Genomic DNA, 23,143 nt, shown 5'->3' with positions numbered 1-23,143 from the left:
ACGGCTGCGAGCCACAGGAGTCATAGTAGTCCAAAATGGTTCCCAGACACATTGGAATGTACGGCCTGGGAGAGAGGAAAAGTCCTGCACATCACGCCGCTCCCACATCAAGAGAGTAATCATCTGGCAACGCCAAATGGAGTAGTCTGGTGCAACCCCCTCGAGCCATTTCAGCAAAATACACTGCAGGGCAACAAGGACAGTCCACTTAAGGAAAGCAGCAGCCCCCCTCATACGAGGGCAATAATGAGGGATAGCTCCAAACAGTAATAAAGGCGAGCGTTGAATCGAAATGCTCCAAATACGCTCCACAAATGTAAAGACAGCATGCCAAAAAGCCTGGATGTGAGAACAAGTTCAAAACATATGACCCAGGCCCGCATCAGGAGCCTGGCAGTGGAGACAGGTAGCAGTCTCGCGAAAACCCGAGAGATACGCCCTCCTGGGAGAAATGTACAAGCGAAAAATCAACTTATAGTGTTGCTCCCAAAAGGTCTTATTTAATTTTATATGTGGCAACCATTCCTTTTCTAATTCTTTAATATCAAATTGAGATCTTATTTTACGTGTCTCCACTTGTTTCTTAGTCTTGTAAATAGGCCTAAATGTAAAGGATATCAAACTATGATCAGACCAAATACAGGAAAATTGGTCAACCAAGCTCTCAATTAAAGTGGTGTGGCAATATATCAATTCAAAAAGAACAAAAATAAGCAAGAATGGTGGAAAACTGAAGAGTCCTACACAAACTTCGATCAAAAAAACAACAATCCACAGCTGATCACATCAAGGCACCAAAAACAGTTGAAAAAAGGAAGAACAAAGAGCAGCAAAAAACTTGCAGAAAAGTATAAGTTCCAAAACCAAAAATATCTCTCCAGAAAATAAACCAAATACTTAAATATCCAACATTTTCTTCTTAATCCTGAGATCACCTGAAGATCAGCAAGCAAAAAAGGGAGTGAGATTTCCATATGCCTCTGCTACATCTGGGAGCAGTGATGAGGGTAGAACTAGTGGTTTGGAAGATCCAATGGATGGGGAGAGGGGCCGCCTGAGAGGTGGGTGGTGAACCCGCAATCGGGGGACAAAGGAGTCCGGACAGCAACGCAAAACATGATATCAACAAGCCAGAAATCAGCACTGGTTAATTTGTCATCACGTATTCTTACTGAGGAGGAAGAAAGTGTGTTATCTAAAGATTTGATGTTTGTTCCCTCTTGCACACATGATTCTTTCCAGTTTTGAGTGTATTTTGAAGCATTTATTAAAAAATTACAACTGAGACTGTTTTTTTGATGGTGTGTAAGTTGATAAGAGTGATCGATCTGTAGTAAGGGACACAACTCACTGGACACCTCCTGGGGCCCTTGACCCGATTCTTTCTACTTTTGAGACATTGGTACTCCAGGGTATTGAGACTTTTGAGCAGCTTCTTCCCTAGTGTCACGTTAATTTGACAACACAAGAATGACAAGCTCTTCATGTCCTTAAGAACAATGTTTCTACTGTAATACGAAAAGCAGATAAAGGTGGAGCCATAGTGCTCCAAGATCTGGATGATTACATGAAGGAAGCTTATCGCCAGTTACTGAACGAATCCACTTATCAGTTGTTGGACAAAGATCCATCAGAAGAGATTTTGGTTAAATATTGCAGTTGGTGAATCAGGGGACAAAGAAGGGATTTGTGGCAAAAACAGAGGCTCAATTTTTGAGTTATACTAAATTTGAAATTCCTCTTTTTTTACATGCTTCCCAAGATACATAAGATTGAAAGTGTTCCATCGGGACATTCAATTGTATCTGCATGTGACTCTATTGAAGAATGTGTGTAAATATGTGGATCGGTTTTTGAAGCAACATGTGAACAGATACCTTCCTAATTAGAATATAGTTCTCATTTTTTGAAGTTGTTAAATGGACTTCAGTTATCTGGTGCAGAATCTGTTATTTTGGCAACACTGGACGTGTCTTCATTATACACCAACATACCTCAAAATGAAGCATCTCAGATAATTTTTGAGATTTTGTCAGCAGCCCCTCATCCTTATGTGGTGCCTCCAGAATTTTTGGTATCATTAATTGAACTAGCCATGACATTTTCTTTTTGAAAAAAAAAATTTATGCAGAAAAGGGGTGTGGCAATAGGCGCAGCTTTTGCCCCCTCCGTAGCAAACCTCTTTATAGCTGATTTTGAGAGCTGTTGGATGCATACTTCTGCTTCTTTTGCGTCAGTCCAGTATTAGTGGCATTACATCAATGATATTTTTTTTGCTTTGGAGGAAGGTCTATTGGATTTTGTGGATGAATTGAATCAATGTCATGAGACCATCCATTTTGAACTAAAGTGGGACAGAGTTCAACTGTCATTTTGGATGTGTGGGCGAGTTATGCGCAGGGTGTCTTTACAGCTACAGTTTTTCATAAGCCTACTGATTGTAATACTCTGTTACATTTCTCTAGCATGCATCCTGATCATTCACATCATAAAATTCCTCTCTCTCAATTTTTGCATTACTGTAAGATTTGTGCTACTCAGAATAAATATCTAATTAAAGCAAAGGGGTTGTGCGAGAAGTTTGAAGAAAGAGGTTATCCTACTTCATTGGTTAAGGGTGCTGATAGACAAGAGGATCAAGTATTGGCTTGTGTGTTAAAATTCAATGCAAATACTTCTGAAAGTATAGATGTGATTAAGAAATATCTTCCTATATTGAAGGCCCACCCTGTTTTTCAAGATCTTAATATAATGTTTTCCTACAGACGCAATTCGAATCTGAAGGATATTTTGTGTCCCACATCAGAATGATGGGAGGGGAATGTTACAGGGTAAGCACCTGAAATGTGGACACTGTTCAGTCTGTGCTTTTATGCTTGAAACTTCAGTTTATCAAGATAAAAGGATGCAAAAGAATATCATCTTGAAATCAAATACTACTTGCATTTCACACAATGTTATTTATGCTTTGCTATGTCCATGTCAATTTATGCTTTGCTATGTCCATGTCAATTTATGCTTTGCTATGTCCATGTCAATGGCTACAAGGATGGTGTCGGGATATGAACTTTGGATTCCTGAATCATGGAGAGGCGTTACAAGGACTTCTGGGACCAGACGGACTCCACTTGACCAGCAGAGGTAAGAACATCTTCGGACACCGACTAGCCCGCCTGCTTCGTAGGGCTTTAAACTAGGTAAGTTGGGGGAGGGTACCTACTCATGTACTGGTGCAGAAAGGAACTATCCTGATGGGATGAGTCGACACTCTGCTTCCAAGGTAAGGGCACACATAGCAAACAGTTCTCTAGGAGCCACACAGACTCAGGTGGAAAACGCCTTACAGCGACCTAGCAAACACAATGTGTGGAGGGCCATGTATATTAATGCTCACAGTTTAGGCAATAAAATTCTAGAGCTGGAAACTGAAATAAGGGATGCCAACCTAGACGTGGTGGCAATTAACGAAACATGGTTTACGAACTCACATGGGTGGGATATGGCTATACCGGGGTACAATCTACTTCGTCGTGATAGAGAGGGCAGGTTAGGTGGTGGGGTAGCACTATACATTAAAGAAGACATCAAAACCACCAGGATCACAGATGTCAAATACACCGGGGAGTCCCTTTGGGTTAACCTGGCAAGAGGTGGCAATAAATGCCTGTATCTTGGTGTGGTATACAGACCCCCAAGACAAATGGAAGACATGGACACGGAATTAATTGAAGACATAGAGAATATCACTCTACGGGGCGACACTGTACTGCTTGGGGACTTCAACATGCCTGATGCAGACTGGAACACATTTTCAGCAACCACCAGTAGCAGCAAGAGGCTTTTGGCCTCCATAAATGGTGCACAACTAAAACAGATGGTAATGGAGCCCACTAGGGCCCAGGCGATCCTTGACCTGGTACTCACCAACGAGGAAAGCGTCTCAGAGGTCTCGGTAGGAGATACGCTAGCCTCCAGTGACCATAACATGGTATGGTTCAACCTTAGGAAAGGATTCCCTAAATCAATCACAAAAACAAAGGTACTTAATTTCCGGGGCACCGACTTCACACGCATGGGAGATTTCGTCCATCAGACGCTGCAGGACCAAGCAGAGACCGGTAATGTGGAAGCTATGTGGTCGTACCTGAAATCATCCATACACGAAGCTACTAAATCGCTACATAAAATCGGTAGACAAACGGCAAAGAAACAATAAACCCCAATGGTTCACTGAGGAGATCTCGCACCTCATTAAGGAGAAGAAAACAGCATTTCTTTCCTACAAACATACGCAGAGAAGGGAAACTAAAGTAGAATATAAGACCAGGTCTGCAGCGGTCAAAACAGCAGTTAGGGAGGCCAAACTTCGAGTGGAAGAAACTTTGACAAAAAACATTAAAAAAGGAAACAAATCATTCTTCAGGTATATTAGTGATAGGAAAAGGAACACAGACAGCATAGTACGCCTTAGAAGACCGGACGGAAACTACGCAGTGGCGGATTCTGAAAAAGCCGAAATACTAAATGAATATTTCTGCTCAGTCTTCACCTGTGAGGCACCGGGACACGGACCACAGTTGAAGGCAAAACAAATTGCGGAAGACCCGTTTCAGAATTTTGAGTTCACACCTGAAGACGTCTACAGCGAGCTGACAAGGCTCAAGGAGGACAAGGCCATGGAACCGGACTATTTACACCCAAGAGTGCTTAGAGAATTGAGAGATGTTCTGGCGGAACCGTTGGCCGTGCTCTTCAATCTCTCACTAAGCACGGGGAAAGTTCCGTTGGACTGGAAACGTCATTCCTCTGCATAAAAAGGGTTGCAAGGCTGAGGCTGCAAACTATAGACCGGTGAGTCTCACTTCAATAGTGAGTAAACTCATGGAAACACTAATTAAGCATAAATTAGATACGGTCTTGAATGAGGGGAATCTCCGGGACCCAGTCAACATGGATTCACCAAGGGTAGGTCCTGCCAATCCAATCTTATCAGCTTCTTTGACTGGGTAACAAGAAGGCTGGACTCGGGAGAGTCCTTAGATGTCGTATACCTTGACTTCAGCAAGGCTTTTGACAGCGTCCCACACTGCAGACTGCTGAACAAGATGGAATCGATGGGGTTAGGAGTAACACTAACTGCATGGGTTAAAGATTGGCTAAGTGGCAGACTTCAGAGGGTGATGGTTAACGGTACCCTCTCCAAAACGTCGGAGGTGACCAGCGGAGTGCCGCAGGGCTCAGTCCTGGGTCCACTCCTCTTCAACATATTCATTAGGGATTTGACTCAAGGGCTTCAAGGTAAGGTAACCTTATTCGCTGATGACGCCAAACTATGCAATATCGTAAACGGCTACAATCTGCAGGATACTATGGAACAGGACCTCCATACTTTAGAAAGTTGGTCCTCTGTCTGGCAGCTGGGCTTCAACGCCAAGAAATGTAAGGTCATGCATCTCGGAAATGGAAATCCATGCAGAACTTACACCTTGAATGGAGAAACTTTGACCAAGACTACGGCAGAACAAGACTTGGGAGTGATCATCAGTGCAGACATGAAGACTGCTACTCAAGTGGAGAAGGCTTCATCTAAGGCACGGCAGATGATGGGTTGTATCAAGAGAAGTTTCGTCAACAGGAAGCCTGAGGTCATGATGCCATTATACAGAGCCATGGTGAGACCTCATCTAGAATACTGTGTGCAATTGTGGAGGCCACATTACCGTAAAGATGTGCTCAGAATTGAGTCGGTTCAGCGGATGGCCACAAGGATGGTCTCGGGGCTAAAGGGTCTCTCGTACGAAGAAAGACTGAACAAATTGCAGCTCTATACTCTGGAGGAGGGAGAGGGGAGACATGATTGAGACATTTAAGTACATCACGGGACGGGTCGAGGTGGAAGATGATATCTTTCTTCTCAAAGGACACACGAACACAAGAGGACATCCGCTCAAACTCAGGAGAGAGAAGTTTCGTGGAGATGTCAGGAAGTACTTCTTCACGGAACGAGTGATAGAGCATTGGAACAAGCTTCCAGCACAGGTGATCGAGGCCCGCAGTATCCCAGACTTCAAGAATAAATGGGATACCTATGTGGGATCATTGCGAGGGTCATACCAATGAATAGGGTCGCTAGGATATAGACTTAATAGAGCAGGTCAATAGAGTTAAGGGTCCAGTAGACTTAAAAGGGGGTCAATGGTATGGGCAGACTTGATGGGCTGTAGCCCTTATCTGCCGTCATCTTTCTATGTTTCTATGATCTATATAGGACAGACATCTAGTCAATTGAAAACTCATCTTATTGAACACAAACACTGTGTGACTAATAGAAAACCTATGGAACCTTTGGTGGATCATTGCGTGGAATTTGGACATGAATTTGCTGCCTTTAAATGTGTTATCTTGAAACAGCTGATTGAAAGTGAAAGGAGAGGTGACATCAGAATGCAGTTGAAACTAAAAGAGCAGCACTGATATTATTCTTTGCAGACATGTGTTCCTAAGGGCTTGAATTTGGCAGTCGAATGGAAGGCTTTCCTTTGAACTGGATCCGCTTGTCCCCACTGGTCAACGTCAGTATCTGACGTCAGTATGTATGATTTTTAGAGTGTTGTTAGCATGGTGCAGTTAGAATATGTGCAGCCGTGTTTTTACTCTCTCATATATTTCTCCCCTGAAGATGCACTTGCAAAACAGGGTCTCCTGTTGGGAGTTTGTTTAGTGGTGTGGTGCTTTTTTGAATGTTTGCTGGCCAAAAATTTCAAGCCCTTCTTTAGATATGTTAAGGGGGAAAAACCCGCAAGGGAGGCAGTGGGAGGAAAAGGGTGCATCAAGGATGACAAACAAATTGCAGACAAACTGAATTCCTTCTTTGCGTCTGTCTTTACAAAGGAAGACAACAAAACAATACCTGACACAGTGAAAGTGTTCAAGGGAGTCGTACAGGACAGCCTCACCACAGTAGAAGTGGACTTGGACCAGATTTACCACAGATCGACAAACTTAAAAGTGATAAATCTCCAGGACTGGACGGAATTCATCCGAGGTTCCTAAAAGAACTGAAATTTGAAATCAGAGAACTATTGCAAAAACTTGCCAACCTGTCAATCAAAACAGGACAGATACCAGATGACTGGAAGATAGCGAACGTCACACCGATATTTAAAAAAGGATTGAGAGGAGTGCCAGGCAACTACAGACCTGTGAGTCTCACATCTGTTCCTGGAAAGATGGTTGAGGCACTGATCAAAGATAGCATAGTCCGGCACCTAGACCTGATGAGAGCCAGTCAACATGGGTTCAGGAAAGGGAAATCATGTTTGACGAACCTACTTCAATTTTTTGAGACAGTGAATAGACAAATTGATAATGGAGAACCGGTGGATATTATATACTTGGACTTTCAGAAAGCGTTCGACAAGGTTCCACATGTAAGACTTCTCAGGAAACTACAAGGCCATGGAATAGAGGGAGATATACTAAGATGGATAGGCAAATGGCTAGAGAACAGAAAACAGAGAGTGGGCATAAATGGGAAGTTCTCAGAATGGGAAAAAGTGACTAGCGGTGTACCCAAGGGCTCGGTACTTGGACCCATCTTATTTAATATTTTCACAAATGACCTAGAAGAAGCTATGCCGGGCAATCAGATCACAGAAGGACAGCGAGGAACTCCAGAGCGACTTGAATCAATTGGAGAAGTGGGCAGATAAATGGCAGATGAAGTTTAATGTAGAAAAATGCAAAGTGATGCATTTAGGCAGAAAAAAACAAAGAACACAAGTATAATATGTCAGGTGTAACTCTGGGAAAGACCGAACAGGAAAAGGACCTTGGTGTACTGAAACCATCGGCGCAATGTGCAGTGGCAGAAAGAAAGCAAATAGAATGCTAGGCATGATAAAGAAGGGAATTACGAGTAGATCAGAGAAAGTTATAATACCGCTCTACAGAGCCATGGTCAGACCGCATCTGGAATACTGCGTCTAGCACTGATCTCCATACCTAAAGAAGGATATAAAACTGCTAGAGAGGGTGCAGAGATGAGCAATGAAGCTAGTGAAAGGTATGGAGAACCTGGACTACGAGGAATGACTTAGGAGACTGGGGTTGTTCTCCCTTGAGAAGAGTTGACTGCGAGGAGATCTGATCAAGACTTTCAAAATACTAAAAGGATTCGACAAAATAGAGCAGGGGAAGCAGTTATTTACAACGTCCGATGTGACACGGACAAGAGGACATAAATTGAAGCTGAGGGGGGACAGGTCCAGAACGAATATCAGGAAGTTCTGTTTCACGCAGCGAGTGGTAGACACCTGGAATGCTCTCCCAGAGGAAGTAATTGCAGAATCCACCGTTCTAGGATTTAAGAGTAAACTAGATGCACATCTCCCTTGAGAAGCATACGGTGATATGGGGACTAAAACTAGGCCAGGGTACACCTGGTAGGGCCTCCGTGTATGCGGATCACCGGACTTGATGGACCCAGGGTCTGATCCGGAGATGGCAAGTCTTATGTTCTTATGAAGAGAGTGCTTGTTCGCCATGCGGCTAGAGCCGTTGGAAGATCGTGACACAGCGAGAGGAACATTTGATGTGATCTTGACAGGTCGGAAATATGTTGGATTAAAAAGAAAATGCTAGACAGGTAAGTATTTGGTTTATTTTCTGCAAAGAAATTTTTGGTTTTGGAAATTATAATTTTCTGCATGTTTTTTGCTGCTTTTGTTCTTCCTTTTTAAACTGTTTTTGATGTCTTGATGTAATCAGTTGTGGATTGTTGTTTTTTTTAATCAAAGTTTGTGTAGGAAAATACAAGAGGAAATGCAATTCTGGACTTAATTCTAAATGGACTGCGAGGACCGGCACAAGGTGTAGAAGTAGAAGGGACGCTGGGAAACAGCGATCACATGATCCGCTTCGACCTGGACGCAGGGGTGAAACGTCAGTCCAGAATGACGGCCACCTCACTGAACTTCCGAAAAGGGAATTATGAAGGGATGAGACTCATAGTAGGGAAGAAGATTAAGAAGAGGATAAGCACTGTAAAAATGCTTGGTCCCTTTTTAAGGACACAATCACCGAGGCGCAAAATCTATATTACTGCATAACAACAAGGGATTCAAGAGGAAAAAGAACAAGGAACCGGCATGGCTCACTGTAGAGGTGAAGGAAGCGATCAGAAACAAGAAAACTTTGTTTAAGGAATGGAAAAGGTCAAGAATGGACGAAACTGGAATAAGCACAAATAACATTAACGCAGGTGCCATAAGGCGGTAAAAGGAGCCAAAAGAGACTATGAGGAAAAAATAGCCAATGAGGCGAAAAACTTCAAGCCGTTCTTTCGATCTATTAAGGGGAAACGACCCATGAAGTAAGCGGTGGGACCGTTGGATGACCATGGAATAAAGGGAGTGTTAAAGGAGGACAAAGCAATTGCCGATAAACTGAACATATTTTTTGCATCTCTATTTACCGAAGAGGATATACACAGCATACCAGAACCCATCAGACTATATTCTGGAAACGAAGACGGGAAACTGATAGTGTAGAAGAGGTGTGCAGGCAGATTGATAGGCTTAACACGATAAATCCCCGGGACCAGATGGCATCCATCCGAGGGTCATCAAGGAACTGAAAGGGACTATAGCTGAACTGCTTCAACTAATAGCCAATCTGTCGATCAAATCGGCAAATATTTCGGAAGATTGGAAGGTGGCGAATGTTACGCCTATCTTCAAAAAAATGTTTGAGGAGAGATCCGGGAAACTACAGACAGGCCAGTCTGACCTCGGTACCAGGAAAGATGGTAGAGGCACTGATAAAGGATCATTGATCACCTTGACAGACACGGTCTGATGAGGACCAGCCAGCACGGTTTCAGCAAAGGCAGATCTTGTTTGATGAACTTGCTGCACTTCTTCGAAGGAGTAAACAGGCAGATAGACAAGGGCGACCCTGTCAACATTGTATATCTGGATTTTCAGAAGGACTATGGAAAATTGTGAGCCATGGAATCGAGGGTGAAATACTCACGTGGATTAAAAACATTGAAAATTTAAAAATTATGTTTTTAAAAATTAGTTTGTCGTGTGGCAATACCCTACCATATCTTAGTAAAAGGGCCCCTAAGTTTACTCAGCCTGGAATCAATCTGGAATGTTCTGCAAAAAAAGGTAAAATTTCAAAATATCAATGTCCTGGTAACATAAGCAACGTTTGAAGAGAATGATAGCCATTTTCTATACTTTTGTGGTATAGGCAATTATGAAAGAACACATAGAGCAGCATAATAAAAAAAAGTCTAAGTCTGTTTTGGGCCTAAGTCGCTAGTCGCTTAAAGTCGGAAACGTTCAAAGTCCATTCTTGAAAAACACATCAAAAATAAATTTTTTTTCCGAGAATTGTCTACTTCTACGTCCAGCCGTTTGATCGTCCAGACCACTAAGTCGTCAATCTTTATACTCCATTCTGGTACAAAAAATTGTCAAGTCAAAAATGCTTAGAACAAGACCTTTTGGATATGGGAGGGACCAGCAAAGTGGTGGACTGGCCACTCAGACATGGCAATAGAATAGTGGGGCACCTTACAGGGCACTGCTGTGAACTTTCCAAAAAGGCACCACACAAACATCTCACAACTCCCTTGCAGGTCATGGTAAGGCCCCCAAAACACTCCCAAAACCTACTACACCCACCTATCTACCACTCCAATTGACCTTATGGCTGCAGGTGGCACCTATATGGTAGTACAGTAGAGATTGGGGGAGGGGGGTTTGGTGGATGCACATGTTTCACCATGAATGCAGTGGTTAGAGTGGCCTTTGGGCCTGGGTCCTCCTCTCTATGGTTCACTAGCCGACCCCACAGACTACTAAAGCCACCTCTGTGCAGCTCTACTAGGCTTTCCTATGCCAGGTGCTGATGTTCAGGAGGCAGGTATGTACTTTTTTATTCCGATTTTTATGGTGGTGGTAGTGGGGGGGGGGTCAGTGATCACTGGGGAAATGTGTGGGAGTCTTTACTTTGGCCCTGCAGTAGTTATCTGGTCACTTTTGATACCTTCTGGGTATCTGTTTTTAAATCGCTTGTTTTTACCCGTTTTTAAATCTTATACCTGTTTTTAAATCACCTAAGTTATAACGTGTCACAACGTATAAGTTCTATCTAGGAAGTCTCGTTGAACTTTCAATTATCGCTGCAGGGCGACTAAGTCTAGGTCAACCCACATCCCGCCTACCTCCTGCCCTAGCCACTCCTTCAAAAATGCCCCTTTTCACTCTGGACATACAGCAGCCTAAGCTGTTTTTAGATACGACTAAAACCCGTTTTGATTATCGGGCACTTGGATGACCTGTCTTTTTGATCGTCCAAGTGCCTATTTAGGCGGGCTTTTAGACATATTTTCATTTTGATTATATACCTCTTATCTAGGAACACACACATACAAAAAAAAATAAAGGACTTATGTGGTCCTGAAAGCTTTTATAGCTCAGCACTTTTTCGGTTGATCCAATAAAAAGTTGATATAAGAACATAAGAACATAAGAAGCGCCATCTCCGGATCAGACCTTCGGTCCATCAAGTCCGGCGATCCGCACACGCGGAGGCCCTGCTAGGTATACACCTGGCTTATTTTATAGCCAACCATATCTTTATATGCCTCTCTCAAGGAGATATGCATCTAGTTTGCTTTTGAAGCCTAGGACTGTCGATTCCGCAATAATCTCCCCTGGGAGAGTATTCCAGATGTCAACCACTCTCTGTGTGAAGCAGAACTTCCTGATATTAGTCCTGAACTTGCCCCCCCTTAGCTTCCTTTCATGTCCTCTTGTCCGTGTCAAATTGGACAATGTAAATAGTTTTTTCTGCTCTATTTTGTCGATTCCTTTCAGTATTTTGAAGGTTTCGATCATATCCCCATGCAGTCTCCTTTTCTCAAGGGAGAACAATCCCAGTGTTTTAAGTCGATCCTCATATTCCAGTTTCTCCATACCCTTCACTAGTTTAGTTGCTCGTCTCTGCACCCTCTCCAGCAGTTTTATATCCTTCTTTAAGTAGGGAGACCAATGTTGGACGCAGTATTCCAAGTGGGGTCTGACCATTGCCCTATATATCCTACTAAAGATACCAGCTAGCAGCATTGTTAAAATAATCTTGTTAAAATAACTTACAGCCTTGTTAAAATAACTTACAGCCTTATTCAGTTGTATGGAATATATCTTTTTTCAATTGAAAGTTATAGCCTAAGAAAATCAAATATTCTATGCAAATTATTACAACAAAACAATTAGGAAAGATTAGGTTCTTACTGCAATAATTTTCTTTCTAGTATACAGACACTCCATTCCTGAACGTTTGGGTAGTTAATCCTTTCTCGCGAGAATTCTTGAATGGAGCTTCATTAGCATTATTTTGTTCCACTTCCCATCCTTCTGGGCTGTCCTCCAATTCCTCAATTTGTACAAAAGCAGATGATCAGCTCTGGAGAGGAAACAAAAGAGGGAGGGGTACGGAGACGCTCCCCAAGAAATATGTCTGTTCTGCTCATATCATTATTCATATAACAGATAAACAAAACTTAACCATTTGCAATACATAACAAGATGAGCCCTCAAACTGGTAGTGCAGGCTAACAAATGGATGGACTGCAAAGCAGTCTGCACCTTAGAAGCAGACCCTTGACCTTAAAAGTCTGCGCTCTCCTGCAGCAAGAGCTGTCCTGAGTGGGATCCTCTGCAGCAATGAAAAGCCTCACAAATTGAAAAATAAACGAGCAGAAAAGACTGACGCCTACTATCTCGCTTATAGGAATTGGAGGACAGCCCAGAATTGGAGGACAGCCCAGAAGGATAGGAGGTGGAGCAAAAGAATGCTAATGAAGTGCCCTACAAGAATTCTTGCCAAGAAGGAATTGACTGCCCACACATTCAGGAATGGAGTGTCTGTCGAACTAGAAGTCACAGTTTTTGTGATCAGCTTTTAAATACATATGTATCCTTCAGTTTAATGCACCAGGCATCCAGAAGTTCTGCCCCTAACATTTCATCCACAGGTACGTTTTACCCCGGGTACTTTTCAGACCCACACATTTTGGCCTCCCCAAATTTGCTCCTGGAATATTCGCCCCCCAGAATGTCTCATACCTCCACATTTCACCCCTGTGTACTTTTCACCCCACACTTTTTGCCCCTGGAATTTTTTTGTCCCCAGCCATTCATTATATTCCAGAATGTATTTTTCTATATGACAGTGTTAACTAAGCTCTGGTAGTGACATGCACTGTAACCTGCAGTCAGATCCGGATTAAGGCACAAAGCATGCACCCTGGTAATATCAGGCTTCTGGAAAATACTGTAAAATCATTCTGCTGTTTCCATTTCATTGCTCTTTAATTAAAGAATACAACACATTTTAGTTAATAAGGCATTAGAAAATAATCAACTTGTCTAAGATTTAAATAGAAAGGGAAAGGGAATGGGACTTGTATACCACTTTTTCATGATTACACATTCAAAGTGGTTTACATATATACATGTACTTATTTTGTACCAGGGACAATGAGGATTACATTACTTTCCCAGGTTCCTCAAGGAGCAGTGCTGGGATTCGATCCTACAACCCCTTATCTCCAAGAAGACAAGCATTGTTTAAATTTTTGCTTTGTCGTTTTAGGATTCCCTTCCCCTTTAAGTCAGTGTCTCTCAAACTGTGTGCTAAAGCACAGTGGTATGCCTGGAAGAGATTCCATGTGTGACATGAGAGATTCCAGAATTTTACTTTATTTTTAAAAATTCCCTTCATTACATTAGTGATTTCTATTCCGCCATTACCTTGCGGTTCAAGGCGGATTACATCCAAACTAAAACAAGAATTACATTCAAAATTTGAAGGAATAGAATAAGCGATGAGATAAAATTTTAAGGTAATAACAATGTCGGGTAAAAATAGTTATCAACGGGAAGTAGAAGTTTTTAGGAGATAGGAATAGGGTGAATTAAGGGTTTTAGATAACGTTTGGTAAATAGAAGAGTATTAGAGAGTATTAAGGGTATGGAGAGTGTTAAATGTTGGATTGGGATTGGTCGTGCTGGATAGGTTTTATGTATTTTGTGAAGAGTATGGTTTTGGTATCTCTCTTGAAGGTTTTGTAATTTGTAGTTGAAGATAACAGAGTGGTGATTTGTCTGTCCAGTTTGGCTGCTTTGGAGGCTATAAGGTTGTCATAAAGTTTTTTTCGTTTGACATTTCTGGATGATGGATGGGAGAATAGTGAGTGGGTTCTTCTGTGTCTGGTTGAGGAGGATTGATTTAGTCAGTTATTTCAGTAAGTTGGGCTTTCTCCGTTGATAGCCTTGTAAAGTAAGCAATAGAATTTGAAGTGCACTCTCGCTTCTATTGGAAGCCAGTGCGAGTCATGGTATGCCTCTGTGATATGGTCATATTTTTTTAGTGAATAGACAAGTCTTAGGGCTGTATTCTGTACTGTCTGCAATTGCTTCATCATGGTCGCGAGACATGGTAGGTATAGTATGTTGCAGTAGTCTAACATCCCAAGAATAGAGATTGTACCAATAGTAGGAATTGCTTATTTTCGAAGAATGTTCGGATTTTTCTTAGATTTCTCAAGGTCATGAACGATGCCTTTATTATTTTGTTAATTTGGGGTTGCTGGTGCAGCCTCTGTCAATTGTGATTCCAAGCAATTTTAGTGTAGGTTGTATTGGGTATGATAACGAATTTATAACGAGAGTAGTTAATGTTGGAGTTTTGTTGTTTTCTAATAGGATGAAATTTGTTTTGTCAAGGTTAAGTTTTAATTTGTGCTCTGTCATCCAAATTGCAACTGATTCGAGGGTTTTGTGTATTGTGCTTGTCATGATGGATTCTGGTTGGTCGAAAGGTAGGAGAATAGTGATGTCATCTGCGTAGCTGTATGAAATTATGCCAAGATTATCCAGGTAGTAGCTGAGGGAAGCTATGTATATATTAAATAGTGTAGGTGATAGGGGTGATCCTTGGGGAATTCCGTAGGGGTTGGACCAAGGTACTGATTTTTCTTGCAATGTTTTGACTCTGTAAGTTCTTGATTGTAGGAATCCTTTGAACCATGTAAGTACTTTGCCTGCGATTCCTATTGAGTCGAGAGTTTGTAGAAGCATGTCATGGTCTACCAAGTCGAAGGCTGCAGAAAGGTCTAGTTGTATCAGCAGGATTTTCTTGCCTGTACTGAGGTGTTGTCTTGCAGTGTCCATTAGTGTTCCTAGAAGTGTCTCCATGCTGTATTTGGTTCTGAATCCTGATTGTTTGGGGTGGAGTATGTTGTGATTCTCTAGGTAAGAGGCTAATGTTTTTGCTACAAGACCTTCCATCAGTTTAATGTACAATGGGATTGAGGCAATGGGTCTGTAATTGGATGGTTGGTCTGTTGCTCCTTTAGGGTCCTTTAATATCGGAGTTATTATGATTTTGCTGAGTTCTTGTGGGAAATATCCCTCTAGTAGTGATGAGTATATCCATTGAAGAAGCAGGGAGCGGAATAATGTGCTTGAAGTTTTCAGTAGGTATGGGGGGCAATGGTTGAGGTCACAGGCTGCATGGCTGTATTTATTGTAAAGATTGTTGAACTCTGCCCATTCTATAGTTGAGAAATGGGACCAGGTTCTATCTGCTGCGAATGATTCTTGTTCTGTTGGTGGAAATGATGTCTCTATGTGTGAGGGTGTACTATTAAAAGAGGCTCTGATATTTGCGATTTTGGTTTTGAAGTAGGTAGCTAAAAGGGTGGCTGTAGGTGGGGGCTTATTGTTGTTCTCTATGTATGGTGTTGTGTTTGTGAGAACTTTTAGCAGCTGGAATAGCTTTTTTGAGTCTTGGGGTCCATCTCCGATTTGCTTCGAGTAGTATGTCCTTCTTTTTTCTTTCAATTCTTCATATGTATACACTAGAATAAATGACATGTATGTTGCAAGTCTGTCAATGTTATGAGTGTCTGTGTGTGTAAGGATACAACTGCCCAGACAAGCATCATTCTTTGATGTGATTGTTCCTTGCTAACTAACGGCAAGTAATTTTATTTTTATGTTCAAATCTATTTTATTAAGCAACAGTAAATACAACAGCAATAACAACCATGGTATGCATTTTCATCAAACACCCGTTATCTTAACTTGAGCAACAAAGCAATCAAGGCTTTGTTACCATTTGGATCTTATCTTTGTGAACTTGGATTTTCAGCTCTGACAAAAATAAAATTTTAAAAAAGAGAGAACGGCAGATGGTGGATGATGAAATGCGTGCTTGCTTGTCAACTATCAAGCCGCATTTTGAGTTAATTTGCACTCAAAAACATCGCATTGATTAGCAATTCTATTCTATATTCTCTCAAGCTACCAGAAAAAAAAATTTAAGAAATACTGTAATACTTTAAATGAAAAGGAAAATAAAATCAATTTCTGGTGAAAATTTAAGTGTAAATTTGGTATGCCACATCTCTGTATGCTCACACTTACCTACCACATGTCCAGTAGTTTGTTTGGAACAGTTTATGGTATAATACCGTATGGGGTATAGTATTATATAGGCCTATTTTAAATAGCAACTCTCACTCAACCATAAACTACATTTATCTGCCATCTATCAATCTCCATAGGTCCCGGTTAACTGAGAGTCTTCTATACCCCAATACTTAACAGGGAATCCCCGTGTCACCAAAAAGGCTGCTTCAGGGATTAAATTTTCATCTGTACCATGTCTTCAAATACTTCACAATCCACTGTTAAAGAAAGTCCAGCAAGGTTTAAAGGCTTTCACACCTCAGCCTTCTTAAGCCATTATTGTCCTGAATAGCTCCACTATTAACCATTACATTGGACCAATCAAGACTGTCAATGCCACTTTCCAGGAAACCCCTGCATCACTCAACAAATTTCTTCTTTAATAAATCACAATACAGATCTCTCCCTACTTGACAACAATGCACCAACCATCAAGTTGTTTCCTGATGTCTCTCTTAAATCAATCACAATATTGATGCCTCTTTGCTCAGCGATCCTATACCAATCAGCGCGTTGTTTCGAATGTCCCACCTACAAATCACACAACCTACCAATAGACCAACTTTTTCCACTTCCTCAAAACATTGTGAATCTTTCACATAACCCTTATGTGCACATCGTCCAGTCATTAAAGGTAAATATTCTACAAACCATAGTACAAATCTGATGTCCTTTCAATAAAAAACACTGGCCACTCCATCCTCAGATTGAGACCCTTAGGCTGGATAGAATCTAATTCATATATCAATCTCTGTTCACGCTGTCTAAGGAACCATCACCAGATTCCCTTTCGTTCCGATTTATGACACTGTTCCAGGACTATGAATTCCAAAGAAGCAAAATTGTGTTTACATTGCAAGTGGTGAATAACTAAGGGCTCAACCATCCTGCGTTTAGTTAAGACCTCGAAGTCTGACCAACATTCAACAGAGGGCAAGCACACCAAATAAGATAAATCACCCCACTAAAACAACAGTTAGTACTACTTCTTAAAAGGTACCTATTCTGGGTAACAAGGTGCTTGAATTCCTTGGTATCCTGCATAATCGAACAGATTGTACAACTACCACATCCCCGGTGACCCACTGACATATCCACCTCAATTGTCCCTTTTGCTCATTCCTCTGATGGACTCAACCACTTAAATTTGTATTTCTTTTCTGGAAACGTCAATCGCTCCTCCTAAACTTACTTGCTCCACTTCATCACTTCATCATGCTTCTATTCCTTTCTCTCCTCTCTTCTACCTTCCAAAGTATTTAGATCAATGCTGTCTTGTTAAAATGTTTATTTTATTTTTATTTTTCCTCTAACTCTACTTTTCACTTCTCTATTACCCTCCAGGTACTTTAGTTAGATTGTGAGCCTTCGGGACAGTAAGGGAATTTTTCAAGTACCTTTCTTATTTCTAATCTTAATGTATATTTTCTGTAAACCGCTTAGAACCTAACGGATGTAGCGGTATATAAGAAATAAATTACATTACATAACTTTAACATTACATTACATTACATTTTCAAAAGAAAAAAATAATTTAACATTCTTTCTGAATGCAGAAATGTTTATTTTGTTTGATTCGATTTCCTCTTTAACATATAGCGCAAACCCCCTACCCAATGCTTTAATTAAAAGAAAATTTTCTCTTACCTTGTTACACATCCTGAGAATATCCGCTCTATCATTCTATTTGATATTGCTATTAAAAAAAAAATCATAAATGCATTAGACAAAATATACTTTTTTTTCCTCTATTTATATACATGAGGGAGGTGCTGAAAAGTTCTCATCCTAAGCTGCAAAGAGTGTTATCTTATTTTGTTAAGTGCCAATTTGACATTGTTTCAGATCACTGACTGAACCTTATCCATGTCATTCTCTTCTTGGATGGGCTGAGAACTTTTCGGCACCCCTCTTGTGTGTGTAGAGTACAAGGTTAATATCCATAAACTTTAACATAGTAGATGACAGCAGATAAAGACCCGAATGGTCCATCCAGTCTGCCCAACCTGATTCAATTTAATTTTTTATTTTTTATTTTTGAGGCATTTAAATATTGTGAAACAATACTGATGTTCTCACCATAATCCAAATGATTATACAATCCTGTCTGTGAATTAAGCCTCTCTGCTTTCTCCATCTCCATCATTTTTGTTCTAATCATAATTTCTTTAATATACAGTACCTAAAAGTTGTCATTGCTACAATGTAGCTGCTACTTTAAACCTTACCCTGGCTGCTCTTCCACTGTCATTTTCTAGCTTGCTTTAAGAGAAAACCACTTCATATATCTTATCCACAACACCTCAAGAATGCTTGGGTAATTTTTTGTTACTCCTCACTTCTGTATATGACCATCTCTTATAATATTTATTTATTTATTCAATGTTCTCCCTGGGTAGCTCAGAACAGTTTACATGAATTTATTCAGGTACTCAAGCATTTTTCCCAGTCTGTCTCAATGGGCTCACAATCTATCTAATGTAATCTGGGGCAATGGGGGATTAAGTGATTTGCCAGGGTCACAAGGAGCAGCATAGGTTTGAACCCACAACTCAGTGTGCTGAAGCTGCTGTTCTAACCACTATGTTGCATTCTAAGACATAGTATGGTAAAAGATAGCATGGCAAATATTGACAAAACATAGTTAAAGCACGGTAAAACATATGATAAAACATGGTGAGACATAGCACTGCAAAACTTAGCACTGTAAATATAGTATTACAAAGCATGATTAATATAGTATGACATGACAGCAAAAATAGTAAGGCAAGCGTGCATGACAAAACATAGCATGGAAGATATGGAATGGCAAACATGGCATGAGAGATCGTAGCATGGCAGATATGTGGCAGACATGGTACGGTGTATATGGTGTACAGTATAGTAGGACAAGGATGGCGGACAGTATGACAGTGTGGTAGAACATTGTATGACAAAACATGGCATGGTCAGACTTAGGATGAAGTACATCAGCGTTTGAGACTCGAGACAGTGGAGGGTCGGTGCCCTTTGTCAGAAGGTCCAGGGAATTTAGATTGGCTGATTAGATTAGACTCTTGAGGGTCAGGGGGAAGAGGAGTTTTTACAGCCTTCCTGAAGTTCAGTAGATCTTCTAATGATTTTTAGTAGTTGCAACTATCTGATGCAAGAAGAGGAGATAGTGATGGGGAAGGGATAGCCAGGACAAAAAAAAAAGACAGGTGTTTTTTCATGACTTACAAACTAATGTAGTGAGAGTGGTCTAAGAGAATAAAGAGGTGTTTCCCATTTACATTTCAGAGACAAAGAGGAGCAAGGGGATAAAGCAGCAGGACTACCGTTTGTCAACACGTTGGCGGGACCCAAGTGATACTGAAACTTGGGAATGGAAATGAGAAATAGCACACCGACTGCACATAAAGGACCTTTCGACACGCAGGGCAATTGCTTGGCTGCTATAAACAATTCTTGACTTATTAAAAATCTTTAGCCTGGGGTGGGTTAGTTTGGGGGTTGGGGGGCAGGGGGGTCTTCTGTGGAGGGGTGGTTTATGGACTTGGGTTTGCCATGATGTGCTAAGAGTGTACGTGCATTGTGGCTTCTCTTGGTTTCTCTGGGGACAAGTTCCTGTTTGTCTGGGAGGAAAGGGGGTGGGTTGGGTGAAACCTTGATGACTTCTGGATTGATTTTCTCCTGTCTTGTTTCCTGATTTGTACAGATTTGTTTCTCTGTTTTGATTGTTTGCTATGTTTAGTCATCAATAAAAATTGTTTAAAAATAAAAATCTTTAGCCAGTATTTATATATCTACATTTTTTTGAGTTCGTATGAATGTGTATACACACAGAGAATATAATATAGGTACATAAATACATGTGTCTTGGGATAACCTTATATCAGGGGTGCCCAAAAGGTCGATCGTGAAGGCAATGCGAGTCGATCGTGCAGCCCATCCTGGGCTCCGTGATCGACTTGCGTTGCCTTCGCAATCTACCTGCTTCCCAACCCTGTATAGAGGACTCATTATCACATTTGCTACTATTGCACTTACCCAGAATTATTTCTGTTTTGACAATAAGTTTTATATCCAAATAAAGGGAACAGCCATGGGTGCATCCATGGCTCCCGATATAGCCAACTTATATGTCACCTAATTTGAAAGAGAACACCTTAGCGAACATCCTTTTGTAGAAGAGCTCAGACTATATAAGAGATATATTGATGATGTTTTCATTATTTGAAAGGGAAGCCTGACTCGACTACATAGCTTTTTCAATTGGTTGAACTCCTGTGACCACAACCTTCGTTTCAAGATGGAATACGATTTTAAGTGTATACCTTTTCTTGATATCCTTAACAAAACAGTTAGACTTGGGAGAATCTGTGGACGTCGTATAGACTTCAGCAAAGCTTTCGATAGTGTCCCGCATTGCAGGCTGTTGAGCAAGATGAAATCAATGGGGCTGGGAGAAACACTAACTACATGGGTCAATGACTGGCTGAGTGGCAGACTTCAGAGGGTGGTAGTTAACGGTACCCTCTCTAAAACATCGGAGGTGACCAGTGGAGTACCGCAGGGCTCAGTCTTGGGCCCGCTCCTTTTCAACATATTCATAGGTGACCTAACTCAGGGGCTTCAAGGTAAGGTAACATTATTCGCTGACGACGCCAAACTATGCAATATAGTGAGAGACGGCAATTCACCCGATAGTATGACACAGGACCTACATTTGTTGGAGCTTTGGTCCTCGACCTGGCAGCTGGGCTTCAACGCTAAGAAATGCAAGATCATGCACCTCGGCAGCAGAAATCCGTGCAGAACTTACACCTTGAATGGTGAGACCTTAGCTAGAACTTCAACAGAACGAGAATTGGGAGTGATCATCAGCGCAGACATGAAAACTGCTGATCATGTGGAGAAGGCTTCATCTAAGGCAAGACAGTTGTTAGGTTGCATCCGCAGGAGTTTCGTCAGCCAGAAGCCTGAAGTCATAATGCCATTATACAGAACCATGGTAAGGCCTCATTTGGAATACTGTGTGCAATTCTGGAGGCCACACTACCGAAAAGATGTGCTGAGAGTAGAGTCGGTGCAACGGATGGCCACCAGGATGGTCTTGGGGCTCAAGGATCTATCGTACGAGGAAAGGCTGAAAAATTTGCGGCTGTACTCACTCGAGGAACGTAGGGAGAGAGGAGACATGATCGAGACGTTTAAGTATATTACCGGCCATATCGAGATGGAAGAAGAGATTCTCTTTCTCAAAGGACCCTCAGCCACAAGAGGGCATCCGCTCAAACTCAAGGGCGGGAAATTTCATGGCGACACCAGGAAATATTTCTTCACCGAGAGAGTGGTTGATCCTTGGAACGAGCTCCCGGTGCAGGTGATCGAGGCAAACAGCGTGCAAGAATTTAAAAGCAAATGGGATGCCCATGTGGGATCCCTTAGAGGGTTAAGCCAAGGGAACCTGTCACCAGGAGTGGGGTCCCTAGGATAGTAGACTTGGGGGGTGGGCCAGTAGAGTGGGCAGACCTGATGGGCTATGGCCCTTATCTGCCGTCATCTTCTATGTTTCTATGTTTCTATTCAGAAGGATAAATACTTTTTTCAAACAAGTATTTATTAAAGCCTACAGATAAGAGCAGCTATCTACATTATTCCAGTTTTCACCAGCCACAGCTTAAGAATAATTTACCCTATTGCCAATTTTTAAGATTGAAAAGACTGTGCTCAAAGCCCTTCGAATTTGAAACACAAGCAACATCTATGGCTAACCATTTTGTGCAGAGGGTACCCAAGGAAGGAGATTACTAATGGATATCAAAAATCCAAATTACTTCATAGGGAAGATATATTACAGACTAGAAAGAAGATACAGAAGCAACCTGATATTGTCTGTTCCTTCAAGTTTTCTCACTTATCCAATTACATCTGTAACATTTTATTCAAACATTGGCACATTCTCACTATACACAAATGTTTTAGTGACATTAAGCCCACGGTAGCATTGTCAAGAAACCGAAACTTGAAAGACAGATTAGTACCATCAGCTTTACCTATTATCAAAAGACAACAGGAAATACACCATGGACATCGGCCATGCAGCTCCTGAAACATGGCTTAGTGTGGCCTATGGGATGTATGAGCAAAAAAATAAAATAAAATAATAAAGGCAGGAGAACTGCCCATTCTAAACTAGCTTGATTCAGTCTTGATTTGCGAGTCCCCCCCACCCGCGAACCGGCATCACCCCCCCCCCCCCCCCGATTTGTGAGTCCCCCTGCTCGGAGAGAACGAGAGCCAGAAGGCCTTGAGCATGAGCAGATGCTCAAGGCCCAGTCCGGCAAGAGGGTTGGTGCTGCGTGCCGGTGCAAGATGGGGGTAAGCTTCAGTTTGGGCAGGCGGGAGATGCCGGTTCACGGGGGGGGATGTGGTGGGGTGGAGCAGCGCTAGTAGCCGGGGGGTGGGGGGAGGTGGAACCAATCAAGCGAGTTTCCCTTACTTTCTACGGGGAAACTCGCTTTGATATGTGAGTAATTTGGTTTACGAGCATGTTTCTGGAACGAATTATGCTCGTGAACCAAGGTTCCACTGTATTTGCTTTT

General features: G+C 41.6%; 1 protein-coding gene across 6 annotated transcripts in view; it reads right to left on the bottom strand.

The window, feature by feature from the left end:
- Positions 1-23,143, bottom strand: part of LOC117359206 (serine/threonine-protein phosphatase 2A regulatory subunit B'' subunit beta-like) — a 261,026-nt gene that overhangs the window by 69,978 nt on the left and 167,905 nt on the right. For all 6 annotated transcript variants that reach the window (XM_033941552.1, XM_033941551.1, XM_033941556.1 and 3 more), the window contains one exon: positions 18,204-18,252. In XM_033941552.1, the coding sequence (XP_033797443.1) occupies positions 18,204-18,252 (49 nt within the window). The remainder of the gene's footprint in view (positions 1-18,203; positions 18,253-23,143) is intronic.

The sequence above is a fragment of the Geotrypetes seraphini genome, chromosome 4, assembly GCF_902459505.1.
Source record: "Geotrypetes seraphini chromosome 4, aGeoSer1.1, whole genome shotgun sequence".
Taxonomy (NCBI): Eukaryota; Metazoa; Chordata; class Amphibia; order Gymnophiona; family Dermophiidae; genus Geotrypetes; species Geotrypetes seraphini.
Note: the sequence above shows the minus strand (reverse complement) of the source record. Positions and strands in the feature narration are given on the sequence as shown.